Genomic DNA, 11,470 nt, shown 5'->3' with positions numbered 1-11,470 from the left:
TATATGTAAATAATTTTATTTAATTTTTTATTTTGGTTGAGATATTGTGATATTTTGCTTATTGATCAATGAGCATGGCGTGAAGTCCAATGTTCGAACGGTGTAGCTATAAAACCGGGTCAGAATTTGAAACGTTAATTCTTATTACGTTTTAGCATTAGTGATATTATATGTTTGACTTTGACTATTATGCTTCAAATTAAGATTCTGTCATGTGTTTTGTGCAAAACATAAACAAAGAGGTTTTTAAACATGTGCATCCTTGATGTGTTTTATGAATAACATGACAACGTAATTACGTAATTACATAATTACATATTAAAATAATTACGGTACACGGAAATTAAAACTAAGATTAAGAGTGAGAGCTTAGGTTTTTCTCCACCTCTCGCTCCAACGACCATCCCGATGGAGCATGATGGTATATGTAGTTTTCTTATAAACAGTAACGAGAGCGGACAAATTCCATAAATGTTGTGTGGAATTTAAGCGTTATAACATTTATTACGTTTTACGTCTTGCTACTATCTAATTTTCTCTGTATTTATTTGTAGTTTCCCCCTTTAGAACATCAAACTACATTTCGGCGCGGAGGATTGTGGCGCTTGTAGGAAATATTGCCACTCGGTAGAAAAGTACAACTCCCATCATGCACCTCTTCCGGGTTATTGTTCATGACGTCTGGTCGATGGCTAAAGATAGGCCGCCCTCATACAAGCAGGTAGGTCGTTGACGCGAACGGTGAGTGTCAATAATTCTCAGCTTTTTCCATCGACAGTTTGGAAGCTAGTTTTTATTACGCGTTAATAACAGTGTCGTTAAACGTGTCGCATCTAGATAGACGTCATAACGTCATTCTGGCGGCCATAATAACAGTGTAATAACTACAGTAAAGTCACAAGTTTAAAACTCTGGATTTGGAGGCTACGCAGAAGCTAGCTGTCGACATGTCTTTGTTGTGGGTTTTGCTGTCCGTTTGAAGTTTTTATTTTTGACTGCCCCGCAGTGTGGAACGATGGAGGTGGAGCGCGTCACAGGGGGAGATGAAAGGCGTTTGACCCAGCTGAGGTTCGATGCCGCTGTCAAAGTGATCAAGAGTTTACCCCCCGACGGTGAGGGGGGCTCCAGCCTGCACCTCGCACTCAGACCAGGTTCCGCCAGAATGGCCGACCCGGTCCTTGTCCGGTTTAGAAGGCTTAATCCTCTTTACTAGCAGCGTACAGACGGCAGCCCGAACTTAATGCTCGAGCAGTCGCTCATCAAAGGGTGCATCAAAGGGTGCATCAAAGGGTGCACGTTGTCTCAGAAAGGCATCGATCAGATTACACATCCTGAAACTGGCTGCTTGTCTTGGAGCCGATTTTATAGTCGCCTGATTGCGTTGTGTAAATTATAAAAACTTGTGTTTGTTTAAGATTTCAGTTTGTTATTTTCATGCAAATTTAGCGGTGCATAAACTGAATTGTTATCCCCCCCCCCCCCCCCCCCCACAGGTCCTTTCCAGCCGTCCAACGATATGATGCTCAGGTTCTACAGTTTCTATAAACAAGCAACGCTTGGAGCGTGCGACGTTCCCCGACCGGGTTTCTGGGACGCGGTCGGTAAAGCGAAATGGTAACGACAAACCCAAAATGTACAGTCGGTGTCGCTCCGTGCCTTTTTATGTTTGGCTGCGTGGAATTTATGACATTTCGTAAACCGTGTTCTACTTGTGTCGCATTCTGCACTTTGATCTCGCTGAGCAGGAATCGCTGAGCAGGAATGTAACCCCTACTCTAGCTTCAGTGTCTCTAACTGTTCACAAATCCAAACGCTTCCAGTAACTATTTCTAGTCTGTTTACACGCAAAACAAAATTCACCAGGATCTGTGATTCAGCTTTTTTTTTTTTTTTTTTTTCCAGGGATGCGTGGAATTCTCTCGGAGAGATGCCGAAGGAAGAAGCGATGGCTTCCTATGTCGATGAAATGAAGCTGGTATGTTTTATTGTTTTCAGTGTCTGAATTTTAAAAGCTAACACAACGCTGTTTGAAACCTTTGACCTTTTATACGCATCCCGGTTGGACCGCTTCCGTCTCGCCGCGTTTGCCGCGTAGATCCTGGAGGGGATGCCCGTCACCGACGAGGTGGAGGAGCTCCTCCGTGTCCTCGGCCCGTTCTACGAGCTGATCGAGGAGAAGAAAAGAATCACGGACATTTCGGACCTGAGCGCAGGTCGGTGTCTTTTCCACCTGCGGTCCCGCCTCCACCTTTCACCTTCCTTCGTTGTGATAACGGCGTGCTGCGGCTTAACCTTTTATGATTTGCCTCTTGTTCAACGCTCAGCCCGTTTGACAAAGTTTGCTCGGCAACTGGAAGGCAAGTACAGCGACGCGTGCGCGTCTGATCCTGGTGCAGTTTGGTGCTGTAGCATAGCGGCCTTTAGCGTCATTAGCCAGAACGTGTGTCGAGGTGTCGGCGCGCTGAAAGTCGCTTTTCCCCTCTACCTCATGGAACCAGAGACTTTTTTACCGTTGACTTTACTCCGTCCGTCTCGTTTCCCAGGCTTTAGCAACGCGGTAACGTCAAAGAGCGTCGCAAAGAGCATCATCAGAACGATGGAAATGAACGGCACTCTGGAGACCCGCCCGGCCCGGCTCCAATCAAAGCAAGATTGGGAGAGATCGGAGGAAGAGGAGGAGGAGGAAGAAGAGGAAGAAGAAGAAGAGGAAGAAGAAGAAGAAGTGATAAGGGAGATCAGAAAAGGTAACCACAATTCTACTGCTGGAAAATACTGTCCTAAAAATGATTGAACTGACACGATTTATTTACGTCTCAGTGTCTCAGCCGAAGAAGAAGAGCTCCTCCAGGAGGCAGAGACTCCCCCTGTCCAACGGCGGGGTGTCCAACGGGGAGGTGTCCAACGGGGAGGTGTCCAACGGGGAGGTGTCCAACGGCGTCGCCCACCTGACCAATGGGTGTCACGCTGCGGATGTCCGGAACGGCGAGGGCTCGCTCGCCGAACCTCTGCTCAACTGTGACTGCGCAGGTGAGGAGCAGTGAGTCGCCATGGCGATGTGTGGTGTACGTATGTTACAGGAGGCACCAGGCGATCAGGTGATCTGGACTCACCCAGCTCTGGCAGGCGTCGGATCTAAACACACCTCAGCTAACGAGCTAAAGTACTCGCTCTGTTGAACGAGCACACAGAGCTGCCCCTCTTGTGCCGACCTCTGATCCCAGATCTGCCCCTCTTGTGCTGACCTCTGATCCCAGATCTGCCCCTCTTGTGCCGACCTCTGATCCCAGATCTGCCCCGCTTGTGCCGACCTCTGATCCCAGATCTGCCCCTCTTGTGCTGACCTCAGGTCCCGGTCTCGACGCGACCGCTCCCGGTCACCTGGCCAGTGACTCAGACAGCGAAGTCTACTGCGACTCCGTGGACCAGTTCGGCCACAAAGAGGCAAGGAACCATTTCATCCCTCGTCTCTGCTGCAGCGGCCGGAGCTCTTGGCCCGACATTTTATGTGATGTATTTGCTGTGCTCCTCCAGAACTCAGAGCTCAACTGCTCTGTAGACGAGCTGGATGAAGAGGAGAACCATGTCCAGCCAAAGCAGGAGCTCCAGGAGGAGGAGGAGGAGGAGGAGGGGGGGCAGGGTCCACCGCAGGTCATCAGGTGTGGAGGAGAAGACGAGGAGAACGGTGGAGCGATATCACAGAGACAAAGACTGAATGCAGATGTGCCAGACAGCTGTTTGATGAGAGGAGGAGGAGGAGGAGGAGGTAAGGCTGTCACCATGGCGAGGAGTTCTTGGTCATTTATGGTAGTAAACTAAATTTCTTTGAGTTTCAATGCTAGTCAGATAAAATCAGGGAGACTTTTAACCGTCCATTTTAGGATCCAAGTCTCAAGGACTCGGCTCCGGTTCTCTGGTGCCCGCGCACGGCGGCGGAGGCGGCGACGGGGGCCGCCGGGGCGGCGCGGGGAGGCCGGCGGGGAGGCCGGCGGGGAGCCTGAACGAGCAGATCGTGGTCGCGTTGGCTCGACTCCAGGAGGATATGCAGAGCGTCCTGCAGAGGTTGCACACGCTGGAGGCTCTCAGCACCAGCCAGGTCCGTCCCGTCAGCCGAGACACCAAAGTGATCCGACGGGTTGAACCGCACGACAAATATTTGTTAACACGGGGGAGCCGGCGTGCACAAAAATCCCATTTATGGAAAAACAGTTTCAATTCCTGGTTAAATTATTCGGCGAGGATTAAAACTACCGCAGGGAAAAACATTTGTGGGCGGGTCCGAGCTTTCAGCTCGAGCAACGTTATTGGCTACAAAATATTTATCACATAGTGTGCAGGTTTAGCTTCAACATAAAGGTTTATTGATACCTTCCAAAGTTAGATGAATTCAGCGTGTACAGATTAACGCTGACATTGTTTGTTTTGTTTTTAAGCATGGGTGTGTGCAGACGAGGTTTTAGAAAGGACACAAGAGAAGACGTTTGCACTGAAACATTTACTTTTTTGGTTGACAGACTTTTTTCCTCCCTCTCTTCAGGCGAGATCCTTGTCTTTGTCTCCAACTTTGGTGTCGCCCCCGGTAAATAAGAGGCTTCGGGTAAACCTTCTCAAAGATGTCACGCTAGTATAAGAAAAACTCACAACTTTGACCTGATTTTATTTCTTTGTCCATTTTAGAACCCCTCCTGGTGGCCTTTTGACATTTCTCCGACCAGTTTGGCCTTTGCGGTTATTTGGCCATTTGTGGTTCAGTGGCTTATTCGCCTTTACGTGCAGAGAAGGAGAAGGTTTTTTTTCTTCTTACAGATAAATATAAATATAAACTATCTCCTATAATATTCATGCCGTACCTGATCTGAGTTTCCTCTTGCTTTAACAGGCGAACCAACTGAACCTGCTCTCATCCAAACACCAACGGGGCACAGATAATGTCTGTTCTGAGCTGCTAATAGCTGTAACTCCACCCTGCTTAAATCCACAACCCAGTAATTTGCTTTTGCACGGTGAGGAAGAAGGGAATAGCTCTCAAGTGTGTCGTAGCGCTGACGTGGAGATAGAAGCAGGAATGTACGGTCTTCACGTACATTTTCTAGACGATGCCGCTGCACTGCGATCTTTTACTTCGTAGGGGGACCCGTTGGGATTTACACAAAAGCCTCTCAGTTATTCCCATAACGAAGGCTTTTGTTGCACAAAGACTGGGCCTAATCTCGTGTTGTTTTCAGCACATTGCTTGATTTTCACGATTCTGTTTCCTGAGCTGCCCAGGCACAATGCTGCTACAATAAAATCGTTTTAATAACTGTAATAGTCCAGGAGGGATTGAATGTAATAATATATATATATATATATATGAGATTCTTTTAAATTATGACAATATTAATATTTATTTCCCGTAGCCCGATTCCAGCTGTTTGGGGAAGTTTAATTTTGATGTGACTGCTTTAAATGTTTGGGTTCGACGACGTCCGCGCTTTTTGTCGTGTGAATCTTCATGTCATTGTCTTTCAAAATCAAAGAAGTGCCTCAACATTGTGAGGTACATTCATATTGGCTCATAACGGTTGGACCAAATTAATTAATGAATCATACTACCCAGAGAGCCATAACGTGGTCAACTGTCCCATTATTAACGTATAGCTCTTGTCTTCGTCTCTCGTTTGCGTTATCGAATCATTTTAATGTGCGATATATAACATTTGTACAAATATTGTGGAAATAGTTTGTGTCACTGATGCTAATCACGAATCCATTGCAAAGTAATGAGATGTATGCAAATTGCGTACAACAGATGTACAGTTGTGATTGAAATGCAGTGTTTTGATTGTTTTCCCGTTAAGTTAGCTTAATGTATAATATTGAGAGAGGTTTGTCTCCGGTAGCACTAATCTTTCCAGAGCCATTGCGTGTTAATAAAACATAAGTTTAACTTTCTACTGAGACGTTCTAAGGCTTTCTCACTGTCTCTCCATCTGATAATCAGAAGCCTCTAATTTAATTTCAAATGGTTTTGACATTTTAGGAAATGCTTTTCTTTCTCTTTGTAGGGAAATTTTAATTTTGAAAATGTAAATAATAATTAGCTATTACACAGAGTTTAATGCTAAGTGCTACAGTTGGCACTGTTTTGCTTAGCTTTGCTAAAATAACAGCTTGCTTGCTTTTTTTGCTATTTATTTTAAGGCGTCAATATCTACATAAATAGATGATAAAGTTCAGCAAGTCCAAAACTATTTCTAAAATATATCTTTTAGAGAAAAAAAAACCCAAAACATTTTTAGACCCTGGTTATTTGTTATAGTATGAGGCTTGGTAGCTAGCTAGCTGGCTCGTGTATGATGTAGCATTATACTTAGCAAACAGAAGAAAACAATTCTCCAAGACATTAAATTTAAACTATTAGATTATGTAAAGAAGTTGGTCATTGTGATGTTTTATAATAAATTACAAACACATTTTATTCATAATTTTTTTCTCAAAGAGAACAAGATAAATTTTATTTAGTAAGATTGGTGAACTTGTAGTTGACTAAAAAGTATGTGGAAACAGACAGCATGGAAATCACCCAAAAACATTGAAATAAAAGCTGGAAAAGTGCCATCAGAACACAAAATACACACTACTGCTTTAAAACAACAGCACTATGTGGTATTTAAAAGATTTACATATAAAATGCATTAATCCTGAACACATTAACAAGTTTTTCTTCAGCAGTATTGTTCCTTCAGTGCCAACAAGTCAGACACAAACCAGTCTAACAAAGGGAACGTCACACTAATGAACAAGTACAAGCTTGAAAAGTCAAAATCAGGCAGTAAAGACATTTACACAAATATACAAGCTTTCCTAAGGTACTTATACATAAATTAATTGTTATTATACAGCAAAAATATTAACAAATGGTATTTTGCTCGTAGAGTCAAATTTAAGAGATATAAGTTTAGGTTTAGACGTAACAAAGATGAACAACCCAAAGGTCCTGACTGCTGTTTTAAACTCTATAAACTGAAGCCGGACACGGCGATGTGCTGAGCGTTGTTCCGTGCCTCAAAGTACGAGGTGTCGGTCTCGTCCTCAGGCTGGGGTATGAAGGGCATCGGCTGGTTCTGCAGATCGTCCCAGTCCACCCCTTCAAACAAGGGGTGACGCCCAAGTTCTGATGGATGTCGATGCAAATCATCAGATCAGTTGACATTTGATTTGAAATCAAATTCCACAATGCGGCCAATGCTACCATGATATAACGATATATTCCCGATCCTCATTAGCGAGGATCACAAATTAGATTTTAAAGCGAAACCTGAGCAACATTCTGAGACGGGATTTAAAATCAAAAATGGTGACGTGCTCCTTACCCTTAAGACCGGCTCGTTTCGTCATGTCCATGGTCAGGAGGATTTCAATCGCATCCCTTGAGTTTGCAGACAGTTCCTCCTCTTCCTCAGGCCAGGGAATATCTACAGTTATTGACAGGGAGGTGACAAAGGACGCATCATGATCATGAATTAAAACTAAGCTGTAAAACGATGGCTGTTTGGTATATGGAATAATTAAAACATGGTAATCATGAAAAACACCCTCCCTCTCTTTCTCAATTGCCCCCCCCCCCAAAACCCACCTCTGCTGAGAATATTCTGGAAGACCAGCTGAGGCGTCTCATCATTGAAAGGGGGCACGCCTGTGAGGAACTCGAACAGACACACGCCTAGCGCCCACCAGTCCACCATGAAGTCTGGATGGGGCAAAGAAAAGTCGCTTTTCACGGAGCTGCTGGCGTCACGCTAATCCGCTAATAAGACTGGACGGGATTAACGTCGTATTCATTCATTCACAAGTGGAAAACCCAAACACTGAGGACAATGTGACAGGAAATCCTCAATGAGTTACGTGACAGGTTTGATCAATGCGTTATTATCAGCAGGCCAGTCGCTGAATTTGACAGACGGACCCGGCGCTGCAGCGCATGCGCCAGAATGACCCAGATTCCAAAAGCAGAAAAAATATTTTTTCATTCCAGCCGCAGCAAATCTGATTTCCCCAACTGCGAACGGCGACGGGGTTAGTTGGACGTTAACAGACGCTCCCAGTTGTTCAGCATTCGTAATCACACATTTAAAATGCTCTCCCTCTTCTTTCTGATCAAGCCCACAGTCTATTCACCGATCCACGGAGCAGAAGCCAGTGGGGGGGGGGGAAGGAAAAATGGATCAGCAGCCATCTTCCTTTAGCATATTAGCAGGGATGTGTGATCATGCATGCTGAACAAAACAGCAGCAATCGTTTAAAAACTCACCACATGGACAAACTCCTGAAACTCAAAGAGAGCGTCTGTCACAAGGACTCAAAATGGATGACAATCCGCCGCCAGTTATACGTGCTGTGCTGAGAAACGGAGCGACCGATGCGGAGTTGTGATTTTTCCTCACCATGCGATTTGCCCAGGAGAAGCTCCGGAGCCAAGTAGTCTGGAGTTCCCAGAATGGGAACGCCCTCGACGGGCAGCGCACCCCTTCTGACGCTCTTTGGCGTCCTGAAGGGGGTGTGGGAGGTCGACATGGGTTGAGGGGTCTGATGTGAAGGGAGAAGAAAATTAAACGACAAACGGGTTAATGGCAAAACTTAAACGGGCAGCGTAGCGCGTCGTAATTTCATATCTCCGACAATCCACCCAAGACCCCAAAGACTCCATCCCGGAGGGGGCAGACCACCAACCATCTCCGACTAGGCCCTGGACTGGACAGCTAAGCTCTGGACACTGTGGATCTGCCCTTGGGGGGTACCTGGCACAGAGAGCTGCTGGAGCTGGGTCTCTGCAGCGGCGTTCCAGTTCCAGATGCAGCGCGGCAAGACGCTGCCGTGGACACGTCCATCGCCTCGACCGACCCGACGCTGAGCCGGGACACGCCAGACATGTTTGAGCGGTCGATGGAGCTGCAGTAGCTACGGAAAGCCACGACGTTCCGCGGCCTGAGGAAGGAGGGGGGCGGTCCGACGGCGCCCGGCAGATCAGGGAACCGGCTGAGGGAGGAGCCGCGAGATCCACGTCTCTGACCGTCGCCGCCGAGTTTTGGCGTTTCGCTGTTAGCAGGTCGAGTTTTGGGGCTCGATTCCGTGAGAGACGAGTCTCTGTCCCCCTTTTGCTCCTCGGGTGATGGAGAATCCCTATTTTTAGGGGAACCGTCTGTCTTGAGGGACGCATGGCTGCCAGCGAGAGACATTTCACACAGAGACCCATCAGAGTCGAGGCTCAAGCTCCTGCAAACATCAGAGTCCCCCCCGAGCGGAGACGTGAAACTCAGCTGGGACAAATCTTTAGCCGTTTCCTCGAACACGTCCTCCGTTGGCTCGTCCGGCTCACAGAACAGACTTTTGGCGATGGGACTGGAGCGCTTCGGGACTCGGGCTCGGCGCTCCGCGGGGTCCAGGACACCGCCGATGCGGATGGTGGAAAACTCTCCAGTCATTCCAGAGTGAGACTCGGAAGTCTGTTCTGGAATACCGAAGCATCTCTTAAACGTCGCGTTGCTCTTCTTGGCTCGGAGCTCCGCTGGCTCGGGGCTTTTCTCGACATCAGAAAAGGTTCTCTTCGAAGACGAGGCCGAGGGAGGAGAACCTTCACAAGCCGTGGAAAGAGAACCAGCCTTGCTTGGTCGGGGCTTTGTGTCTGCGGGGTGGCCTGGATCTGACTGATTCGACAGATCGATGGGGGGCGGGTAATCCTCTCTTGGCACGCTGGATTTAGCAGGCCCTCCCCTATTTTGCTCCGCAGCATGTTGGTTTTCTTTCTGAAAAAGCGAGACAGAAAAAGCATCAATTCCCGTCAAAGCAGGGAATAAAAGACAGGATCCATTTTAAAGTGCAAAAAAGCGCTTTATATTCATAAAGTCATGTTTTTAAAACATGGAACTGACCTCCTCGCACTCCCACAGTGGACTGACCCCACATTCGGTGTCGGTGGTGGTGCTCCCGGCGCTCATCGTCTCAAATCGCTTCCTGCTGTTCAGCAGTGTGTGGGTCAGATTCTTAGTGACCTTGTGAGGATTGAACAAAATGTCGCTTGGCCCTGTGGAGAGAGACAGTTAATGTTAATTTCAGACACGTTTTATAGACACAAAGCTCAGCGGCTTACATGCCTGAGTTCAGAGGATGGCGAGTCGCAGGAGACAGATGATCTCGTTTCTTCCTCACGGAAGAACCGAGAGAGTTATTCTTTTGTTTTATTCTGCCACAGGACATGGGACTGGACGCAGCCGATGCGCTGCAGCGGCGCATCCCTCCGGCCGCAGGCGTATTCTGCGTTTAAATTGTACAAATTAAAGAGGGATACAATCCAGGCATGGAGCAGATGTCAAGCAAAAAGTCTGTAAATTCACTCACGAATCCAAGGGAGCTGATTAAGGAGAGGATTTGACCTGGGGTGCGGGAGTAATCTTTTTTGGGTTTGGCCAAGGATGGAGTATTAAGGATATCCATAAGATTCAGCTCTGGTAAAGAGGGAGGAAATATTAGTACCTGCGATCGCCGCAGGTTGTTTAATGAGCAGCTGATACGACGTCGTACCTCTGTCGAGCTTGACCTTCGAAAGGCCGAAATCTGTCAGCTTGATATGACCCTCGTTGGATAGAAGCATGTTGTCTGGCTTCAGATCCCTGCAGAAAGAGATTTCTGTTAGCGTCCGGCTCACACTCGGGTCTGTTATACACACCTAACGACGACGTACCTGTGGATTATAGCGTGACGATGGAGGTAGTCCAAGGCCAGCGCAACCTCTGCGATATATTTCACAGACATATCCTGGTCAAAGTAGCCGTAGATGTGAAGCAAAGATTTCACATCTCCACCAATGAGGTATTCCATTACCTGCAAGTCAAGGGGGGGAGATGTAGCAGTAGCAACAGCAACGTGAATAATCCCACACTGTAAATGTGAGTGTGAAAGTGCATTGCGTTACCAGGTAGATCTTGGCGGCGGTCTGGAGGGAGTAAAACAGGTGAACCACGAAGGGGCTTTTGCTTAAAGCAAGTGCGTCTCTTTCCGCCTTCATCTGACTCGTCATGTTTTTATCAACCATCTCGGCTTTCTTCATCACCTAACGGAAACAAGTTAGCGAACACGTTTAGGATTTACAGCTGCCAGAGAACAATCTGATTTACCTTTATGGCGTATAATCGCGCATTGCACCGCTTCCGTGCAAGGTAGACTTTACCGAAAGCCCCTCTGCTAATGGGCTTCAAAACGATGAAATCCTCAATTGATGGAACATCCACAGATTTGTCATGTTTTTTATCTGCATCCATGTTTTTCTTTCAACTAGATTTCAAACTTCAAGCCTCAGCATAAACACTTGCATGACAAAACAACCATTTTGGGATTGTTTTGAAATTTTGAATTCCTGCCTCTCTTTCCCGAGGTCCCCTGACACCACGTTTAGCTGTCCCAATAACCGCCTGTGTGGAAATATCGCATTAATTGG

The 11,470-nt window shown here is 46.8% G+C and overlaps 2 protein-coding genes across 2 annotated transcripts; one reads left to right on the top strand and one right to left on the bottom strand.

Moving 5' to 3' along the window:
* The first annotated feature begins 1,015 nt into the window (after positions 1-1,015).
* LOC137916065 (acyl-CoA-binding domain-containing protein 5A-like) lies at positions 1,016-5,943 on the top strand. Its single transcript, XM_068759184.1, has 11 exons — positions 1,016-1,112; positions 1,494-1,614; positions 1,903-1,975; positions 2,096-2,213; positions 2,544-2,744; positions 2,818-3,027; positions 3,347-3,763; positions 3,879-4,093; positions 4,535-4,594; positions 4,675-4,784; positions 4,877-5,943. Exons 1-11 carry the CDS (start codon positions 1,016-1,018, stop codon positions 4,887-4,889), a joined length of 1,635 nt encoding a protein of 544 aa, XP_068615285.1. The 3' UTR covers positions 4,890-5,943.
* Positions 5,944-6,773: 830 nt separating this feature from the next.
* On the bottom strand, positions 6,774-11,294 carry LOC137916067 (serine/threonine-protein kinase greatwall-like). Its single transcript, XM_068759187.1, has 13 exons — positions 11,151-11,294; positions 10,949-11,086; positions 10,718-10,857; positions 10,558-10,646; positions 10,375-10,481; positions 10,131-10,290; positions 9,909-10,060; positions 8,778-9,782; positions 8,424-8,565; positions 8,291-8,311; positions 7,616-7,729; positions 7,353-7,454; positions 6,774-7,153 (listed from the first exon to the last, which is right to left on the bottom strand). The coding sequence occupies exons 1-13, from the start codon at positions 11,292-11,294 to the stop codon at positions 6,996-6,998; spliced, it is 2,472 nt and encodes an 823-aa protein (XP_068615288.1). The 3' UTR covers positions 6,774-6,995.
* Positions 11,295-11,470: the final 176 nt, after the last annotated feature.

The sequence above is a fragment of the Brachionichthys hirsutus genome, unplaced genomic scaffold, assembly GCF_040956055.1.
Source record: "Brachionichthys hirsutus isolate HB-005 unplaced genomic scaffold, CSIRO-AGI_Bhir_v1 contig_434, whole genome shotgun sequence".
NCBI lineage: Eukaryota > Metazoa > Chordata > Actinopteri > Lophiiformes > Brachionichthyidae > Brachionichthys > Brachionichthys hirsutus.
The sequence above is the reverse complement of the archived record's forward strand: the minus strand, read 5'-3'. Positions and strand labels throughout refer to the sequence as shown.

Excerpts from the sequence above, each read along its gene's own strand:
- LOC137916065 (XM_068759184.1), top strand. The coding sequence starts at position 1,016 with ATGGAGGTGGAGCGCGTCACAGGGGGAGATGAAAGGCGTTTGACCCAG. Across the intron at positions 3,764-3,878 it reads AGGAGGAGGAGGAGGAGGAG|GATCCAAGTCTCAAGGACTC; the intron begins GTAAGGCTGTCA and ends CGTCCATTTTAG. Across the intron at positions 4,595-4,674 it reads CGGTAAATAAGAGGCTTCGG|AACCCCTCCTGGTGGCCTTT; the intron begins GTAAACCTTCTC and ends TGTCCATTTTAG.
- LOC137916067 (XM_068759187.1), bottom strand. The coding sequence starts at position 11,294 with ATGGATGCAGATAAAAAACATGACAAATCTGTGGATGTTCCATCAATT. Across the intron at positions 9,783-9,908 it reads CACTGTGGGAGTGCGAGGAG|AAAGAAAACCAACATGCTGC; the intron begins GTCAGTTCCATG and ends TCGCTTTTTCAG. Across the intron at positions 7,730-8,290 it reads TTCAGGAGTTTGTCCATGTG|ACTTCATGGTGGACTGGTGG; the intron begins GTGAGTTTTTAA and ends TGCCCCATCCAG.